At 56.5% G+C, this 18,116-nt stretch overlaps 1 protein-coding gene across 6 annotated transcripts in view; it reads left to right on the top strand.

The window, feature by feature from the left end:
- The window catches only part of SHANK2 (SH3 and multiple ankyrin repeat domains 2), a 503,000-nt gene that overhangs the window by 65,782 nt on the left and 419,102 nt on the right, over nt 1–18,116 (top strand). For all 6 annotated transcript variants that reach the window (XM_026482959.4, XM_026482956.4, XM_026482958.4 and 3 more), the window contains one exon: nt 4,383–4,602. In XM_026482959.4, the coding sequence (XP_026338744.3) occupies nt 4,396–4,602 (207 nt within the window). In that variant the 5' untranslated portion in view covers nt 4,383–4,395. The remainder of the gene's footprint in view (nt 1–4,382; nt 4,603–18,116) is intronic.

The raw sequence follows: 18,116 nt of genomic DNA, 5'->3' as shown, positions 1-18,116 counted from the left end.
CTGACTTGTCTGAGGGAGGCTGGGTTTTGTGGCACGGCTGTCTTCGGAGCCTGCCTGCCCCTCTCACCGTGGGGTGAAGAGCCCATTTGGCCCCTCCGTCCCCCCCCCCCCAACAAAATGCAGGACACCTGGTCTTGTTTGAATTTCAGATGAACAATGAATAGTTTGTTTAGTGTAAGTATGTCCTGTGCAATATTTGGGACATACACTAAAACGTGTTCGTGGTTTATCTGAAATGCAGATGTGGCTGGTGCCCTCTCTCTTACCTGGCTCTGGTGACCCTGGGCCTGGCAGTCCTGCCTGGGAGTTAATAATTAAATGTTTTCCCGGGGCTTTGCTTTTTCCATGGGTCTGCTGATCTCATTGCTCAAGCCCCTTATTAAGGTCAGGACCTTCTGCTAAGGTCTCTGCCTCCAGTGCCCGGCCATCCTGCAAAGGACCAGCGTGCAGGTGTCCTCCTTTTGCTCCTTGGACCCGTGCAGTGGGGCCTTCCGCACCCGCACATCAGTGGCAGAAGCGTCCCTTTGTGACCATCACCCCTGGGCCGATGCGCGGGGCTGTGGTGGGGTCCAGTGGCGCGGGCCACATGGGGGGGTGTGCGTGGGTTGCACGAGCGGCTAGGACACAGGAGCCCTTGCTCTGTGGGTTCTCAGGTCTGTTTCTGGAGTTGAGTGTGATTTTGGTCAGGCATACACATCCTCAAATCCCGTCCCGCCCCCTTTAATTCTCTGGAACTGAAACGCCCCTGGGGCTGTGCACCCTTCACAGTTCAGACCTGCTTGTCCGCGACGGGTCACCAGTCCCGGGGGTCCAGCTGCAGACATGTTGTGTGGCTAGTGAAGTCACTGTTAAGGACAACGAATTCCCGACGATTGTCCTCTCCAAGCATCTGTCTGGAGTCTGCCTGCCGTGAAACTACCTGCAGACCCGGGAACAGGGCGGGCGTTCCTGCACACCGGCTGTGGCTGAGTTCGCCCTGCTGTCTGGCCGTCTCAGGGGCCTGTGCTTTGGCCCCTCTGCCACTTCTCCCTGTCCACTGAGCGCCCACAGTGCCCCTGCTGCTGGGGGTTGGGTGGCGGTGAATAAACAGAGCCTCCCGTGCGCTCGGGCCCCGAAATACCGCCTGAGCAAGATGTCCCTGGGAAGTGGATCACATCGAGGCCGTGGAGGGCTTTCGAGAAAAAGAGCCGGGGCGGGCGTAGGTGGGGAGCAATGAGTTTCTTAGATTTCAGGGAGCGGGGGTGGAATGCACGGAGGAACTGGCCTGTGTGTGCCCTCCAGGGAATAACTTGGGGGCTCGGAGCATCCTGTTTGCCCTTGAATTGTCCCAGACATGCAAGGCCATGATGTGGCGGGGTGGCGGGCGCTGCGCCTGCACTGTGCCACGTTCCGCTGGGGGCTGTCCCCGAGGCCTGTGCTGCTCCAGCCGTGAGCTTTCTGGGACCACCGCGCATCCTTCGTGGGAAGAGCTGGTGGACCTGGTGTGCCTGGAGTCACCTCATTAGCCTCCACCTGTGCCCGGCTTCCCCTGAGCCTGGTGGTGTCTCTCCTCATTAGACAGGGATCCCCTCCTGTGAGCGTGAGGCCTCCTTCGCTGTGTCCCCAGTCCCTGCTGGGTTTGCAAGAGGCACAGGCAGGCAGCGAGGAGGGAAGCGCGGTTCTTTACTGGAGCAGAAGGTGCTCTGGGCTAACGTACCCCGTCAGGGCAGGAAGAAGCCACTGGAGGTCCCGCGGGATGGACCTGTGTCCATGCTGACAGCTGAGGCGGTGAGCGCCGCGCCTCTCCCATGGTCTCTCCCGCCCTGGAGAAGGCAGGTTTGCGTCTCTGCGCCCCTGCGCCCCAACCTGGGCTTCTGCCGAGCTCTTGCACGGACTGCCCGGGCTCCGCTACAGGTGCTTCTCCTTACAGCCCCCTGGGGAGCTTCCAGGGACAGCGTCCCAGACCAGTTCACTCAGAAGTTCGGCACTCTTGTTTTCTTACAGCTTCCCCAAGTAACTTCTGTGGCCAGGGTGAGCAACCCCTGTTCTAGGGGATGCGCTTCACGGGGACGTGGACGTAGTTGCAAATAATTACATGGATGCAATTCGATAACATGTTTGTACGTGAATGCTTATATGATTTATTATAACATGCTGTAATTAGAGGCTATGTGGAAATAATTGTACATTGTTATGTTATTTCCACATGAGAGTTGTTACTGTATTATATGCTGCAAAGTCTGTGCATACCGTATACCGTGTCATTTCCAGATGCGTACTTTTGCAAGGGTAGATGGTCAGGGCAGGAAGCAGCACGTTGCTAGCGGTTGCAGCCAGGCGGGTGGGGACCCTGCTGGGGTGGAGCCAGGAGCACCCGGATCCTGTCCCCAGCCACCGCTGTCTTGTCCTCACCAGAATTTGCGCTCCTTGGGGAAGGCATGAAGCCGAGCTCACAGATGCGTCTGACGGTGAATACAGAAAAGACCCATCGGCTCTGAAACTGTAATTCGGAATCACATGGGGGTTAACTTTGGAAATTTTAATCGAAAAAAAATAAAATCTCCCTGGGTGATGTGGATGATCTGCTGTTTGAGACGTTGGACGGGTCCGGTGACCCCTCGCGGGGGGTCTAGGAGACAGAGGCCGGCATGAATGAACGGATGGAACTGTTGTCAGGCTCTCATGCTCACGGTGGGAGGACCAGGAAGGTGACCGATGCCAACGAGGAGAGCCTGAGGGGGACCTGGAGAGGGCATGCGGCGGGGAGATGGTGTGCTGGAGCTCGCCCCTGCCCCTGGGTGTCATTGGGCCGTCCCAGCATTGCCAGAGTCTCCCGATGGTCACCATGAACCAGAAATCTGGGTTTGCGTATGGAATCTTCAGGTTAGATGTTTAAAACCCTGTGCAGGCCAAACAGAACTGTCTGTGGGCCCCACGATCTGGGCCTCTCCCCCAAGGACGGTGCAGACCCTCTCGGCAGCAAGGGAGGCTCTGACCCTGGTCCTGGTCTTGCCCTTCCCCTGGGGAGGCTGTGTATTTCTGGAGCAGCTCCTAGGCTTTGTTAGGCTTTGTGTGCACCTGGGTGTTTGGTAACCTCAGGAAGGTCTGGGGTGGAGATGGACATGCTCCCAGTGGCTGCCGGCATCCCAGAACTGGCCCCATGGGCAGAGCGGTACAACGCTTCCAGCTCCTGCGGGCGTTTGCTCTCATTAAAGGAACTCTGGAAATAAATACTGGGTGTCCGTTTTCCCACGATGAACACAGAATAGGCACTGGGTGAACTGGGACTTTTCTGAGCCACCCCGATCATGAAACACGAGAGCAGGGGACACTCACCCAAGCATCTGCTGGGCCTGGAACCTGGGGCACATGTGCAGGGAGCTCCTCCCTCCCGCCCCCTCCTGCAAATCCCTGGATATTCTGTTTTGGGTCCTGCCCTCTGTGGGAGGACGCCATGACTTCACCAGGCAGTCCTTCCGCGATCCGGGTGGCCTCCGTCCCTGAAACACCCCTGCCCACTTTCCACGTGCACAGGGCCTTGACCTCTGTTACAGAGTTCGAGTAGAAGTGAATTTGCTGCTTTGGGATGGCACGTCTTTAACCAGCTCCCCGGTATCCGGGCTCACACCAGCTCTCATCCTAACCTTTCCAGAACCCTGTCCACAGAGATGGGGGTGTCACTGGGCAGTGTGCTCCCAGAGTTATGTCCACATCCTTCTTTGTGCTCCCTATCAGCCATGGTCAGCGCCCTGATCTGGTCTTTTTTGGGGATCCTCTACTGGACTTGATGGTGGCGAAGCTGTACTCCCAGCTGCCACAGACTTTTGGGGACCCCTGAGTCTCCCCTAAGTCAGCCTGCTCACAACTTCAGGCTCTGCCAGACTCCTGGGCCCCGGGACTATCTCCCTTCTGAGCCTGGCCCTGCCCTTCTGTTCTATTTTTACACGTTACCCATCATTGCTCTGTGTTTGAAGCAGAGGGGTTATTAAAGCATGAACTTGGTACCATTCTGACCCGAAGCTTGCGTTTCTCCCTCTTTTGGTGCTCTGTCTTCAAAGAAAAACAGAAGGTAGCTTGTTTTCTTACCTCGGAAGGCCTCAAACTGCCCCCGTGGCCCTTTGGTGGATCCCTGTAAGCTGTGGTTGTGGCCACTGCTAGTTAGGGCTCCTTGAGCATGTGGGGTTCCCAGCTCAGGGCAGAGCCTGCAGGCCCCTGACCTGGCCCCGGCTGCCTCCTGGTCCGGGTTCCAGGGAGGCCCGTGCGTCACGCACGGTAGCTCTGCCAGCTGTTACGCCAGCAGGTGCAGGACCGTGAACCTGAGACGCCCGTCTCCGCCGAGCCCTGGGGTTTCTATATGCAGTTTTCACATCCCCCCATTGTGTTTCTTCTCCCCCTCCTTACAGACATACAGCAGCCATGCCGCGCAGCCCGACTTCCAGCGAAGACGAGATGGCCCAGAGCTTCTCCGACTACTCCGTGGGGTCAGAGTCGGACAGCTCTAAAGAAGAAACCATCTATGACACCATCCGGGCCACAGCGGAGAAGCCCAGCGTCGCCAGGACGGAGGAGGGCCAGGGCAACACGCTCGTGATCCGCATCCTCATCCAGGACCTACAGCAGACGGTAGGCCCCATTCGCTCATTGCTGGTCTGTGCCAAGCATGGCTTGAGCTCGAGGCTGCCTCTGGTCACCTTCTGCACGGCCTGTCCTGGTGGCGTCCTGCACGTCGTGCACCTGCCCCGCCCTTCCCTCCTTCCCGTCGGCTGTGCCTTTGTCCGCCTCGTAGCATGCTGCTGGCACCTCGGTCCCCTTACTGAGCTCCTATTATGTGCCGGGCAGAGGCCAGGCCTCAGGGGCACAGGGACCAGCCTCGCGGAGGACAGGTACACAGTGGACACGTTAGCAAGTGAGGCCTTCGGCGCCCAGGCAGGCCCTGCCTCTTGCCCTGCTGCTCTGTGCTCGAAGGAGCCCGTGTCCCGTCCTCTTGCCCATTTGCTAAGCTACGTGAGCTCTGTCTGGCCTGGCCTCGCCCGCGCTGCCCACCGCTGACTCCCAGTCGTCTCTCAAAACCTGGGCCCTCGGCTGTTTCCTGTGTTGGCCCCCAGTAGCCCTCGGGGCTTCTCGTTGCCCACGGCCCTGGCGTGTGTCCTGCTGTGTGCTTGCTTGGTGCCTCTGGGTGCTTGCTGGTGGTGCCGGCCGCCCCGTGTTTCCTGGAAAACTTCCCCTCTGCAGATGCCGTTGGCCTGTCGTGTCTGGGAGCTTTTCTCACACGCTGCTCCTTCCGGCTTGCGGGTTGGGCTCTCGTTTCAGGGGTAGCGGCCACACGTCCGAGGGCTTCTCCGTATCTGCCTTCGTCCCCGGCGCCTCTCCTCATAGTCCGCCACGATGTTCTCGAGCGTTCCTTTATGGTGTGTTCACGTGGGCCCCTTTTGCTCCGACCCTCGTAATTCCCGATGGATTGTGGTTGGGATTCTGGCTTTCCGTTTGATTTCATAGCCTGGCACTGACTCATCTTGAAAACGACTCTTTTGGTTTCTTTTTTCTTTTTCTTTTGTTTCTTAGGTTCTGTGGCTTTTTCTTTTCCTGTTGTAGACCTTCCTTCTCTTACCTGAGGCGCGTTCTCTGCGGACGAACGCGTGTCTGGTTTCCGCCTGCCTCCTCTCCTTCTCTCGCGCATCTCTGTTTCTGGGCTGTTTCTGCCCGCCGCGGGCAGCCGTCTGCAGCGTGCCGTCTCTGTTGCTCTGACCGTGTGTGGGCGAGCTGTCCTTGCCTCGCTCCCGTCCCGCTGCTGTCCCGCGGACACGGTCCCTCGGTGGGAAACCCCGGGTCCCGGAACAGCGCCAGCGCGCCCTTCGGTAACTTCCCGCACGCTTCCTGTGCGCCAGACGCCGGATTAAGCTCTTCGCGTGTGTTACTTCCCCGAGTTGGTGAAACAGCCGAGCTGGGCGGCACTTGTGAGCGGTCACTCTGGGCGTTGCATCACCCAGTGAGCACAACGTGTAACCAGCATCGGACGAGGAGATGGAACATCACCCACCCCCGAAGGCCCCACCGACACCCTCCTGGTCCCAGTGGGCCGGTGAGAAGCAGGTGGCCCGGGACACACGGCCCAGAGCCTCCAAACCCGCCAGAAGCAGGTGCTGGGTGTGCTCCCTTGCTGCCTGATTCGTTTCTGCGGTGCGTTGTCCCCGCGGCAGGTGGCCCGTGGGCAGCCTTGGAGAAGGCACATCCCGGGGTCGGTGCGTCCGAGATGGCTCCAACTCAACCCCCCCACTGTCCGCCGTGTGTTTTGGGGAATGGCACTAAAGGTCTCGAGCTTGGGCCCACCCGCAGGCGTGAAGGGAGCCAGTGCAGGCTGGGACCAGGGGACAGCAAGTGCGCATTGAGCGTCTGTTGCCTTCATCGGTCTCCTTGGTCAGAGCTGGCGCTGCCCACGCCGAGCGGGCACTCACCAGTGACAATGGAGAGAGAGGCCATTCTGCCGTCATGGCTGTTGAGATGCCCCACGGGGCGTGAGTAAGGGCGTGGGACGTTGGAGAAGTCACCACGACGCTGGGTCTGGCGGGTACAGGGTAGTGGGAGCTGGCCTGGAAGCCCGTGTCCCACCTCTGCCTGCCGTGACCTCTTCCTGGTGGGTGGCGTGGTGGGTTCTGTCCACTGTGCCAGAGGCTTCGGGAACCTGTCGAGAATTACTGATGGATAGACATCTGCTCTCCAGGCCCACAGCTACGAAGAAGGTCCACCAGGGGTTTGGTCTCTGCTCCTACGAGCATAATTGTTTCCGGAACCTTCTAAAGATCAACTCTCTTCACTTTGTGAAGATGAACAAAGCCCCTGGAGGCTGAGACCAGCACTCCCATGGGCACGAACGCCGGCAACAAAGCAGCCGTTGTTCCTGCGTGCGGGCCCCTGCCAGGTCGAGTCCTGGAGCCAGGGACGCGGGACAGACCCTGGAATTCCGCCCAGATGCACCGTGGGAGCCGCTGTGCCAGTTTGTCACCCCTGTGTCCGCCCGCCCAAGGGGAGGCAGTGTCTCAGGGAGCCAGGAGGCTGCCCCTCTCCCGTCCCTGGCGCGTCCCCCCCACCCAGGTGTGGTCTGGACCTGTCTCTTCTTTAAGTGACTTGTGTTCTGAGTCTCCCTCCTCCAGTGGGAGGAGGTTTTCCACCTCTTAGCGGGCGCGTCTGGCCGGCCTCCTCGTGGCCTCAGCAGAACAGAGTCCCTCACAGGGCCATGCAGGGCTCACCGTGGGGTCGAATGCAGTACCGGTCAGCACCCGGGGCCTTTAAGCGAGCAGCGTGTGTGAAAATCAGCACAAACTCCAGCTCCTCTGTTATTTGTAGTTTTGAGGGAAGTGGGAGCAGAGCTGGCCCTGAGCTCACGGCGGTCTGGTTTCTAACGCGCCCTGGGTGGCCCATCCCGGGGAGGGCGGGAGGAGCCTGTGACGGGCCCTCCTTGGGTGCACACAGCGCCCACCCCAGCACCCACCGCTGGCCCAGGGCTTGGCCCTGGTTCGGTCGGCGGTAGCTGCCAGGCCCTTGTCCATCGGGTTCACCACGACCCGTCCGGACGGGTCCACGAGGGACAGGGACCGGCCCCCTCCCGGCAGGTGCTTTGGGAGAATGAGTCTCTCCTCTTTTGCTTTCGGATGCTTCCGTTCATTACGTATCTTCAGCTTTGTTATTTCATTCAGGAAAAAGCATCTGAGCTGTGAGCCTGACCCTCAAAGACAATTTTTTGCCGTTCATCCGTCCCCCCCACCCCGCACACACACTCGAACTTCTCCCCCAAAGCAACTTCTCCCCCAAAGCAGCATCCCGCCGCGTCCCCGCAGTGCCTGCCACGTCCCCGTGGTGCCCGCTGTGTCCCCGCGGTGCCCGGCAGCCCTCCGCACGTATCAGCTGACGGGGACACTCCACCATCTATCACTTGCTTTCAAACGGACTGTCAGACATGCTTGGTTTCCAAGTGACTGTGGCCTTCCGCTTGTCATTGAGGATCAAACTAGAACACCCGCGGCAGAGAGGTCCCACCCACCCACCCCCAGGTTTTAATCCCTTCCTCACCTTTTGTCGCAGACATGTCGCTGTATTTGGTCTTATCTGAGGTCTTCTGTGACTTTGAGTGTTGGGACTTCTTCACTCGTCTTGGCAATCTCTGAGTCCCTCTCCTCGTTTGGTAGCTGTGAATCAAGCCTCTGGTGTTCCCTCTTGGCTGCTCGTTCTACAGAGACATCCATCATGAGAGAAGGTTCTGGAAGGTCTGGGCAGGAAGGAAAAACTCTATTCGAGCACGTTGGTGGGCACACATTCTTTACTCTTGGCCCCTCAGGAGGTGAGGGCTATGTGTCTTCTTGAAGGAGTTCGTGGGGGCCAGGCTTCTGGGAACAAGCCATCTCCCACCTCCCCTCCACGAAGGTTTGTCTTAGGACTGTCTTTCCAGATGGTCTGTGGGTCGGGTATCCCATTGCCTTGCTCTCTGCGACATCCTGGCCCTAGGGGGCTGAGCGGTGTGGGGGCTGAGCTGGGGGAGGAGGGGGCAGGCCGTGCCTGGCTCCCTGGCTCTGCTCTGCCAGGGGCTCGTTTCCCATCTAAACCAGAGTCCTTTTCCTGGAATCCCTCCTCTTCCCCTGGGACCCCTGCCTTCTACTCACCTCTCAGTGCAGAGCTCAGGAGTTCCAGGGCTCACTCCATCCTCTTCCCACACCCAGGGCCTCTGTGACCATGTCTGAGCGAGGGACGGCCGCAGCCACGGCCGCATCTCCAGCTCTGACCTCCCATCCAGGGGGCAGAGCTCACTCTCCCTTGACATCTGCTCAGTGAAAACTCACGTTGCCTGGAGGGGATGCCGGGACCCTCCCTTCCTCTCTCTGACCCCCACACCTGGTCCCACTGCTGTTCCCTCTCTCAGCTAGTGGTTAACTTTAAATTAGGCATAGTTTACAAGCCATGAAGTTCACTCACATTAAGGATACCTATTCAGTGATTCTGAGTGACTTTGCCGAGTCGTGCAGACGTCACCGCCATCTGGCTGTGGGATCTTCCATCGCCACCTGCCTGCTCCCTGCTCAGTGGGGAGCCTGCCCCAGGCGACTGCTTGCCATGTAAACACAGTCCCACCGCGTCCCATCAGCCTCCCCTAGGAGCTCTTACTGTTTAAGGATAAAGATCGGATAGGACATGGTGCACCTCCCCTGCCCCGCTGATCCCACCTGAGGTGTCCTCATGGCCCTTGCTTCCCCTGCGCCCCCTGCACAACCGAGATTCCGCAGGTGCGCGCTCGGTGACTGCGTGGCCAGCGTCTCTCTCCACCAGTGCTCCCGGTCTGGCTTGTGCATCCTTGGCCCCCGCGGCTGGTGTGTCTGAATGAGCAATGTCTGGTGAGAGAGGGAAAGATGTCGTCTGAACCCTTGCCTCCGGCGGGCGAGGGGGTGACATCTGAGCAGTTTGTGGGGCCCCCGAGGAGCGAAGGAAGTAGAAACAGGTGGGAGGCTCCTGCAAGAATCCAGGGTGGTGTGGATGGGGGCAGAGACCCACGGACAGGTTCCTGATGACCGTCGATGAGGTCGGAGCAGGTGCGGCTCTTGCACGAGACTGTGCCCTGGCTGTTCGAAGGCTCCTTCCCTGTGACTTGTGTCGGCATATTTTTTTTTTTAAGATTTTATTTATTTATTTGAGAGAGAGAAACAGAGAGGGAGAGAGAGCAAGAGCAGGGAGGAGAGGGAGAAGCAGGCTCCCCACTGAGCAGGGAGCCCCCCATGGGGCTCGATCCCAGGACCCTGGGATCATGACCTGAGCCGGAGGCAGATGCTTCACCGACTGAGCCCCCCAGGCGCCCCTGGCATCAGCGAGTTCTAACATGTGATGCCTGCATCTTGATAATTTCTCAGCACAGGGGAAAAGATTTCTTTTAAAAATTGAGATATAATTCCCTTTCCATGCAATTTGCCCATTAAAAGTGTACAGTTCAAAGGGTTTTGGTAAATTCCCAGATGAGTACGTCCATCACCGCAATCTTAGAACATTCTCACCACCCCAGAAGGAGACCCCTGCCCATCAGCAGTCAGCCCCCGTCCCCCTGCCCCCCAGCCCCTGGCAACCACCCACCTGCTTTCTGTCCCTATGGATTTGCCTTCTCGGGACTTTCCCTATGAGTGGAGTCATGCAGTGTGTGGACTGGGAGGCAGAGCCATGTTTTCTTCAGTTGACTGCCCCCCGCCCCCGAGACCAACACTTACCACACTGGTGCCTTGAACGTGATCATGCCACGGCCTCACACGTGATCCAGTAGCCCAGGCAACACAGACATGAAAAACTCTTGCATCAAAAAAGGTCTCCGTCTTTCAGGCAGCCATTTTGTTTCTGGATCTTCCTGTCTCAGAGCACACTCTTTCCTGCCTGCTGGTTTGCTACCAAAAGGAAATTCGTTTGGGATTTTAGACTTAATTAGAAAATTAGTTGTACATGACTCTGACTTGAGCACATTTTCTGCCCTGAAAGAAAAGTCAAGAGGACCCAGTGGGCTGAAGGAGGTGATGGTGATAATGTCCTTCCTTCAAGAGCTTTGAGTGCCTGCAGTGTGGCCCAGGGTTGACTCCAGTCCTGCCAAGGAGACCCCTAAGAAGCTGAGAAATGGCCTTACGTCTTGGTTTGATGCTGTTCATTTTTTCTTTAATGTAAGAAAATTAAAAATTTAGGACAAATCAAAGAATAATATCATAAATACCAGTGTATCTATTATGAATAATTGACAGTGATTAGCATTTTGTCACTTTCTTTTTTTAGAGAGAGAGAGAGAATGTGCATGGGGGAGAGAGACAGAGGAAGAGGGAGAGAGAGAATCTCAAGCAGGCTCCACGCCTAGTGTGGAGCCCAACGAGCGGCTCGATCTCACAACCCTGAGATCATGATCTGAGCTGAAATCAAGAGTCCATGCTAACCTGATGGGGCCCCCCAAGTGTCCCGCATCTTATCACTTCTTAATCCTAGGATTAAAACTTTCCTGCTAAAGTCAAAGTCTTGTGGTCCTCATGCCCAGTGCCCTCTCCTCAGAGGCAAACATAGTCATGAATTCAGTGTGAGTCTCTCTCGTCTCTTGCTGTTTGTTCGTATGCACTAGTGATCACTATACAGCATTGTGTTGTGTAAAAAAAACCATATACAGCTGGCATCATACTGGGAATGTCATTCATAACTTACTTTTAACATCTAGGAGTATATTTTTGAGACTTCTTTCTTTGACATTCACCAATTATCCATTTATCCTTCCATTCCTCCCACCCTCCATCTATCCACCAATCCATCATCCCTCCATCCCTTCCTCCATCCTTCCCTGCATCCATCCATATATCTGTCCATCCATCCCTCCATCCTTCCATCCATCCCTGCATCCATCATCAGTCCCTCCCTCAATAAACCCATCTGTCATCCCTCCATTCTTCCCTCCATCCTTCATCCATCCCTCCCTCCATCCACCCAGCCATTATCCCTCCATCCATCCCTCTATCCCTCATTCATCCCTGCACCCCTCCATCCATCCTTTCCATCCATCCCTCCACCCATCCTTTAATTTATCCCTCCATCCATCATCCGTCCCTCCATCCATTCAGCCATCCATCATCCCTCCATCCATCATCCGTCCCTCCATCCATTCAGCCATCCATCATCCCTCCATCCCTTTCTCCATCTGTCCTTCCCTCCACCCATCTATCCACCCGCGCATCCATCCATCCATCCACCCACCCAGCCATCTGTCTACCCATCCATCCATCCCTTCAGCCATCCCTTCATCTCCATCAATCCACCCATCCATCTCTCCGTCTCTCAGTCTCTCCCTTCCTCCCTCCCTCCGCCCATCCCTTCTGCATTACGGAAACAGACGGTCTGGATCTTTGAGCTCTACCCGGAGTGGCCCTGCTATGTCTTTGTGGTGCCCATTTGGATCCCTTTTTGGGGGGATGGAAGGCATGGACTCTGGTGCTAAGGCCAAAGAGAGCCCCTCTTGCCCGGCCCCTGACTTCCCTCTGCCTCCATTTTCTCTGTGATGTGGTGATGGTAATCATCCTCATTGTCCGTAAATGGAGTGGTTTATACTGCACAGTTTTAATCAGGAAACTAGCAGTTGTAAGTGGTTTAAAACACGGACGGCTCCAGGGGGGGCCTCGATCGTGTGGGTCATTATTCATCTCGCGTGGCAGCTGGCTGAAGGCCGAGAGGGGCTTTGCTTTCATTTGCATCATTAACAAAACAAAATCAAACCCCCTAAAAACCGCATTTAACCAGCATCAGTTTTGTGTGTTGTAGGGATTCCACGCTGCATCTCCTGTTGGGTATTAGGTTAATGTTTCACATAGGACAGCGGTCGGCCCGGCTTGCCGGGGTCTCCGTAGCCCCTGTGACAAATGTCTGCGTTGCTGTGCCCTTCTGCTTAAGCTTCGACTTAATACCTACTTAAATCTCTCTGAGAAAATAACATTTGGGGAAGTGGCTTTGGTCTGGAATTAGTACACATTCCGTGAAAAAGCTTTGTAAGTCTCACATTGTGTTGAGAACATTGCAGTTCAAAGGCCACGCCGATGAGCAGCGGATCTCTCCTCCTCCCCCGGTGTCCCAGGCTGATAAGAATTACCCAGAAGGTGGCAGTGCCAGGGCACAAACCATCCATATTTAATTTTCTGCGTTAAAGCCAAGGACGCGGCACTTCTCTTCCGGCACCTTCTGTGGTCCGATCTCTGTGACTCCTCCTGCCAGGTCTGACTCCTGCCCTCAGTTTTGACCTTTCTTTTCACACGCTTCGTCTCTGGATGGACGGGGGTCTTACCCCACAGTGTCCGTGCTGCATCCACCACGGCCTCCCCCTGCCCCCTGCCCGTCTCCCGGCCACTTCTCGGCCCCTGCGTGCTGACCCATGGCTCTGTGTTCGCTGCTGGGACCCAGGGATCTGCAGCCCCGCCTCTCACAGCTGTGTGTGTCTGGGAGCCCTTCTGAGCTTTCTTTGTGTCTCTTTGGGCTCAGGAGTGCTAATCCTAACCTCCAGGAGCACATGAGATGTGTTGGAGGTCAGGACCACGTGATCCCCCCCCCCCAGAATGTCCTTTCCTCCACTCTACTTCCGGAGCACCCCTTCCCCCCCCGACGATGGCTAGTGAAAGAGGAGAATGAACTTGCCTCCAGGGAGGGCTTGAGTCACTGACGGATTCCAGGCCAGTGCCTCTGTGTCCCGTCCCCTTGACAATGGCCAAGCACTGCCAGTTAGCCCCTTAGAAATGAGCCACAGCACGTGGTTTTCCCACCACTTCCACAGAGCAGCAGGTGGCGATGAGGCTCTTACTGTTTGGAGAATCTCACTGTGGTTGGAAAAACGAGTACACAGCCTCTTTATCCTTCATTCGTGTTGAACAATCCATAGCGCGCCTCCTGGACTTCAGCGTCCTCAGACCGGGCTGCCCTTCTCAGTCAAGGTCACCCAGCATTTCTTCTTCCCTAGAAATCCCTTATTTGGAGCTTCATGTGTTACCCGAGAGAATGTTTCCCTGTTTGCTGCCCCAGGTTCCAGCCTGGGAGGTCTCTGTCCACAGCGGAAGCATGGTTTTGTTTGGACGGTTGTGTTGGAACCCGCCCAGTCTCGGTTTGGGTTCTGTGGTGCCGGCTGTTTCTCGGACGTGTGCAAATCTGCACGCTGTGCACGAGCAGCTGTTCAAGGCCCAAACGTGCCTGAATTCACCTTAAAATGGCTCCTGGCACGTTGCGTTTAGCATGGCTCTTTTACAACGCATCATAAAAGCACTGATAAGGACATAAAGTGTGACCCAGAGGAAGTTTTGAATGTTGAAACGCACTTCTTTGCCATGAGCGATGTGCTCAGAAGCTTAGGTTTCTTTCCAAACCTTCCGAGTTCTTGCTGAATGCTGCTGGGCTGTTTATTCTCACTGGGGTCTGTGTCTCCAGCGCTGGCTCCTGGAGCTGGTCCAGGGCGATGCAGGGGGTGTGCCCTTGGCACCACTACCCCCAAATGCCTCGGCAGCTCTCCCTCTCTTTGTATTTTTAACTTTTTCTGGGTGGAAGTCAAGGGTGAGGTGGGTTGAAGTCCCGTCTGGGGAATGTGAGCCGACAGTGTGTGGGAGCGGGCGGACGGAGTGTGTCTGCGCGGTGCAGCCTGGCGTTGTTGATGGTTTGCCCCGGCCTCCTGACCACGCACTTGAACGATGCGTGTGTTATGCAGTATATTTACCGTTCTTTCTGCTCCGGACCCTCGTGGAGATCTCACGGAACGACCACTGCCGTCACCCCCATCGTACAGGACCCAGAACAGATCTGGAGCCAGTCTGCTCTCTTCCTCAGGATTCTGTTGTCCTGTTGTTGCAAGTCAAAAACAGTCTTGTCCAGGGGCGCCTGGGTGGCACAGCGGTTAAACGTCTGCCTTTGGCTCAGGGCGTGATCCCGGCGTTATGGGATCGAGCCCCACATCAGGCTCCTCCACTATGAGCCTGCTTCTTCCTCTCCCACTCCCCCTGCTTGTGTTCCCTCTCTCGCTGGCTGTCTCTATCTCTGTCGAATAAATAAATAAAATCTTTAAAAAAAAAAAAACAGTCTTGTCCAGCTTCTGCCTCCTCCTGCCCCCATAGGCCAACCACTCGGGCAGCGGTGGGCACACAGCCCCAGAGCGCAGAGTTTTTGCTCCTCTGTGGATCGTGTGTGTTAGTTGACAACACAGACGTGGCCCACCCAGAGCATGTGGTGCTTCGTGTGAGGCTGAGACTGGCCCTGGTCACAGTGTTATGGGCTGAGTGGTCCCTCCACCCCCATCTCTGTGTAGAAGTTCTAACCCCCAGCACCTCGGGTGGTGAGTATATTTGGAGGTGGGGTCTTTAAAGAGATGATGAAGGTAAAATGACTTTGGTCAGGTGGACCTCATCCAATAGGAATGGTATCTTTTTAAGATTTTTTATTTACTTTTGAGAGACAGAAAGAGAAAGCACGAGTGGGGGGAGGGGCAGAAAGAGAAGCAGACTCCTCCGCTGAGCAGAGAGCCTGGTGCGGGGCTCAATCCAAGGATCCTGGGATTATGCCTCGAGCCAAGGGCAGACGTTTAACCGACTGAGCCACCCAGGCGCCCCAGGAATGGTGTCTTAAAAGGAGATCAGGACACAGATGCACACAGAGGGGTGACCCCGTGAGGATACAGGGAAAGGACAGCCATCGACACACCAAGGAGAGAGGCCTCAGGAGGACCAAGCTCTGTCCGCACCTGCATCTCGGGCTTCCAGCCTCCAGCCTCCAGGACGGGGAGGCAACGAATGCCCGTGTTGTAAGCCCCCAGATGTGCTCTTTTGTTAAGACAGCCCTAGAAAACAGCTAGGCACAGTGTACGTGGCAGACCCACACTGGGCGTCTGCCTCCCCGTCCCCAAGGCCAGCGTTCTTTGGCTTGTATCCTGGGATTCTCGGTCGTTAACCTCACAGCTTGCAGAGAGGCTACAACTCACGTTGGCCAAGCAGGAGAGTGGGCTTCTCTCCTACTGGAAATCTCATTTTACATTGAGTTTGGCCGTGAGCTTTACCAGTGGAGGGTGGAGCTGCATACAGGTTAACCATCCAGCCGGCCAGAGCTGTGCCGCTTACGATTCTGCAAGCGTGGGGGCCGTCTGCCCTCTCCAGATCGTTGCTGTATGCTAACAAGATAGCGTGTTCACAGTGCCCTGGGCACTAAGCGAGCGCTCGGTCGTGGCAGCTCCCACCATCCTCCCTGTGGTCCCGACCAGACCCTACTCTATGTTGGCTTATGTGACCCGGGAGCTGTCCATTTCCGAAACGTGGCGTTCAGTGCAGTTCTAGCAATACTTACGGAGCTTCAGGCACGGCTGTGCCACAAATAGACACACACCCTTGTTCTCCTGTTGCAGCTCGTAGCGTGGAGTAGGGAGGAGCGCTAATCAGCTGGGGGTTGGGGTGGGGCCACGTGCCTGGGGTTGGGTGGACATCCTAGAAGAAGATGTGCAGGTTTCCCGGTGCTTGAATATGCCTCTCTCTAGGGGGTCAGGGCCTCTGGGGGCTGAGAAAACCTGAAAAGAGCTGGAGCTGGCCTGAAGGAACCTAGGAGCTTCCTGGACAGATCCTTAAACCGAGGCTGATGTCGGTCACAGAGGCCTGCTCTTGCTTTTGGATTTTGTAGTTCCCACCTCCTTCCCAACCCCCCATGAATGCACTGCTCCTCAAGGGAGAAGCCACTCTGATTGGGTCTTGGAGGTGTCGTTACATCCACTTGCAAGTTTTCCGTATCTTAAACCCACCCAGCTCAGCCCAGACACTCGGGGAGGTTTTTCAGGTGGATCTGGACCTCTCGGTGTTTGGGGTGTTGCACCAGGACATCAAAGAGTGATAGTTACTGAAATGTCATAAGGCAAAGTACACGCTGGTCTGTCCCTCCTATAGGAAAGAAAGCAGGATGGAGAGGCCATGACCCACAGGCCGGACAGGTGGGAGGAGAGGTCAGCCGACCCACAGGCCGGACAGGAGGGAGCAGGGGTCAGCCGACCCACAGGCCGGACAGGAGGGAGCAGGGGTCAGCCGACCCACAGGCCGGACAGGAGGGAGCAGGGGTCAGCCGACCCACAGGCCGGACAGGAGGGAGCAGGGGTCAGCTGGTTAGCTTGGACTGTGCTCCGTGGGTGCGCAGACTAGTTCCTTGGGTTCAGTTCGGGACACTCCGTGGTCAGCTCAACCTTGGGGGAGGCCAGAATGGGTGAATCCTGATCCCAGTTGGGAAAGGTGTGATTTCAGCTGGCAGGTGAGGAGGGGAAGGGACGGTTAGCTGGAGGCACAGGTGCACAGGGACACACACGGCCTGACGTGCCAGAGAAGTACTGAGAGTGGTTTGGCATTGCCTGAATGTATGTGTGTGTATGTTTCTGTGTGTGTGTATGCGTGTGTGTGTGTATGCGTGTGTGTGTGTGTGTGTGTGTGCGCGCGCGCGCACACACAGGTGCACAGGTGTATGGGGTCGGGGCAAGGGCAGAGGGGGGCATTGATAGGCAGGGCATGTCCCGACAAGGAGGTGGGGTCCAGATCAGTGATTCCTTCCCTGTGTCCCTTCGGTGGGAGTGCAGGCATTTGAGAGATTGGGTCACGAGGGGACACAGGTGATGGGACTGGAGTGAAGTTGTGTGGTTCTGAGAGACAGGCAGGTGAGCTCTGTGCAGGGGCTGCTGGAGTGACCCAGGTGAGAACGGATGGGGGCCTGCTGGGCAGTGGCAGGCGCAGGTGGGGACTCAAACATTCGAGGCTGTAGATGAACCCAGGCTGATCCAGAAGGTGAAGTCCGGAGAGGAGTCAGGAGCCCATCTCCCGGGATTCTGGAGTCAGAGGTGGTCCCACCGTTGAGATTTGGAAGGAGGGTGAGGATAAAAAGAGTGGGGGACTAGGGCAGAGGTGGAGGTGTGGGTGGGGGTCAGTTTGGGCCGGCTTGGCTTGTGAGATTGGTGACCGTGATTTGTCCCTTGGGGTCTAATTCCCCATGTGCTCACCTGCCCTGTGTGCTTAGGTCACGGCCAGCGTGTTCCTTTGTGTCAAGCGCCCTGTTAGAGTAACCGTCCCACGGTCGTCAGGCTGAGGAGCTGGTTGCAAGTGGTTTTCAGTCATGAATTCGTACTGGGTCGATATCTTTGTTGCATGTGCTTTGCTGCTCTTCGAGGGCCCCCGAAGCCCGGCCGTAGGGGGAAGAAGACCGTCGCTCTCGCCTGCTGTTCCAGAGACACAGCCATGGTATGTCGGTGGGGCCGTGTGCCGCGCATCTTCCCAACACCAGCGTGCCCGGCGCTTTGTCACTTTGTCCACTTTTCAAAGCTACCGACATGTCAGAGGCGAGATTTTACTTCTTTGAAAACAATTATTTAGAATCTCCCCAATATAGTCCTTTGTTATGGAGGTTAAACTGTTTCTGCCTTGTAACCGTCCATGTTCAGCATCGGGACAAAGTAACAGGTAACTGGAAACTCAGAACAAAGGCAGTGTCTCCCTGATCCTTAAGCAAGCTGACCCTAAGTTTCCGCCCAGTTTTCTCAGGGACTGTCAAGTATGTTGTGTTCTGAGGGTGGCCAGGTGTGTATGGAGAGGAAATAAAGCATCAGTTAAATCTCCAGGAGC

The sequence above is a fragment of the Ursus arctos genome, unplaced genomic scaffold (genome assembly GCF_023065955.2).
Source record: "Ursus arctos isolate Adak ecotype North America unplaced genomic scaffold, UrsArc2.0 scaffold_23, whole genome shotgun sequence".
In the NCBI taxonomy this organism is placed as follows: Eukaryota; Metazoa; Chordata; class Mammalia; order Carnivora; family Ursidae; genus Ursus; species Ursus arctos.
The sequence above is the reverse complement of the archived record's forward strand: the minus strand, read 5'-3'. Positions and strand labels throughout refer to the sequence as shown.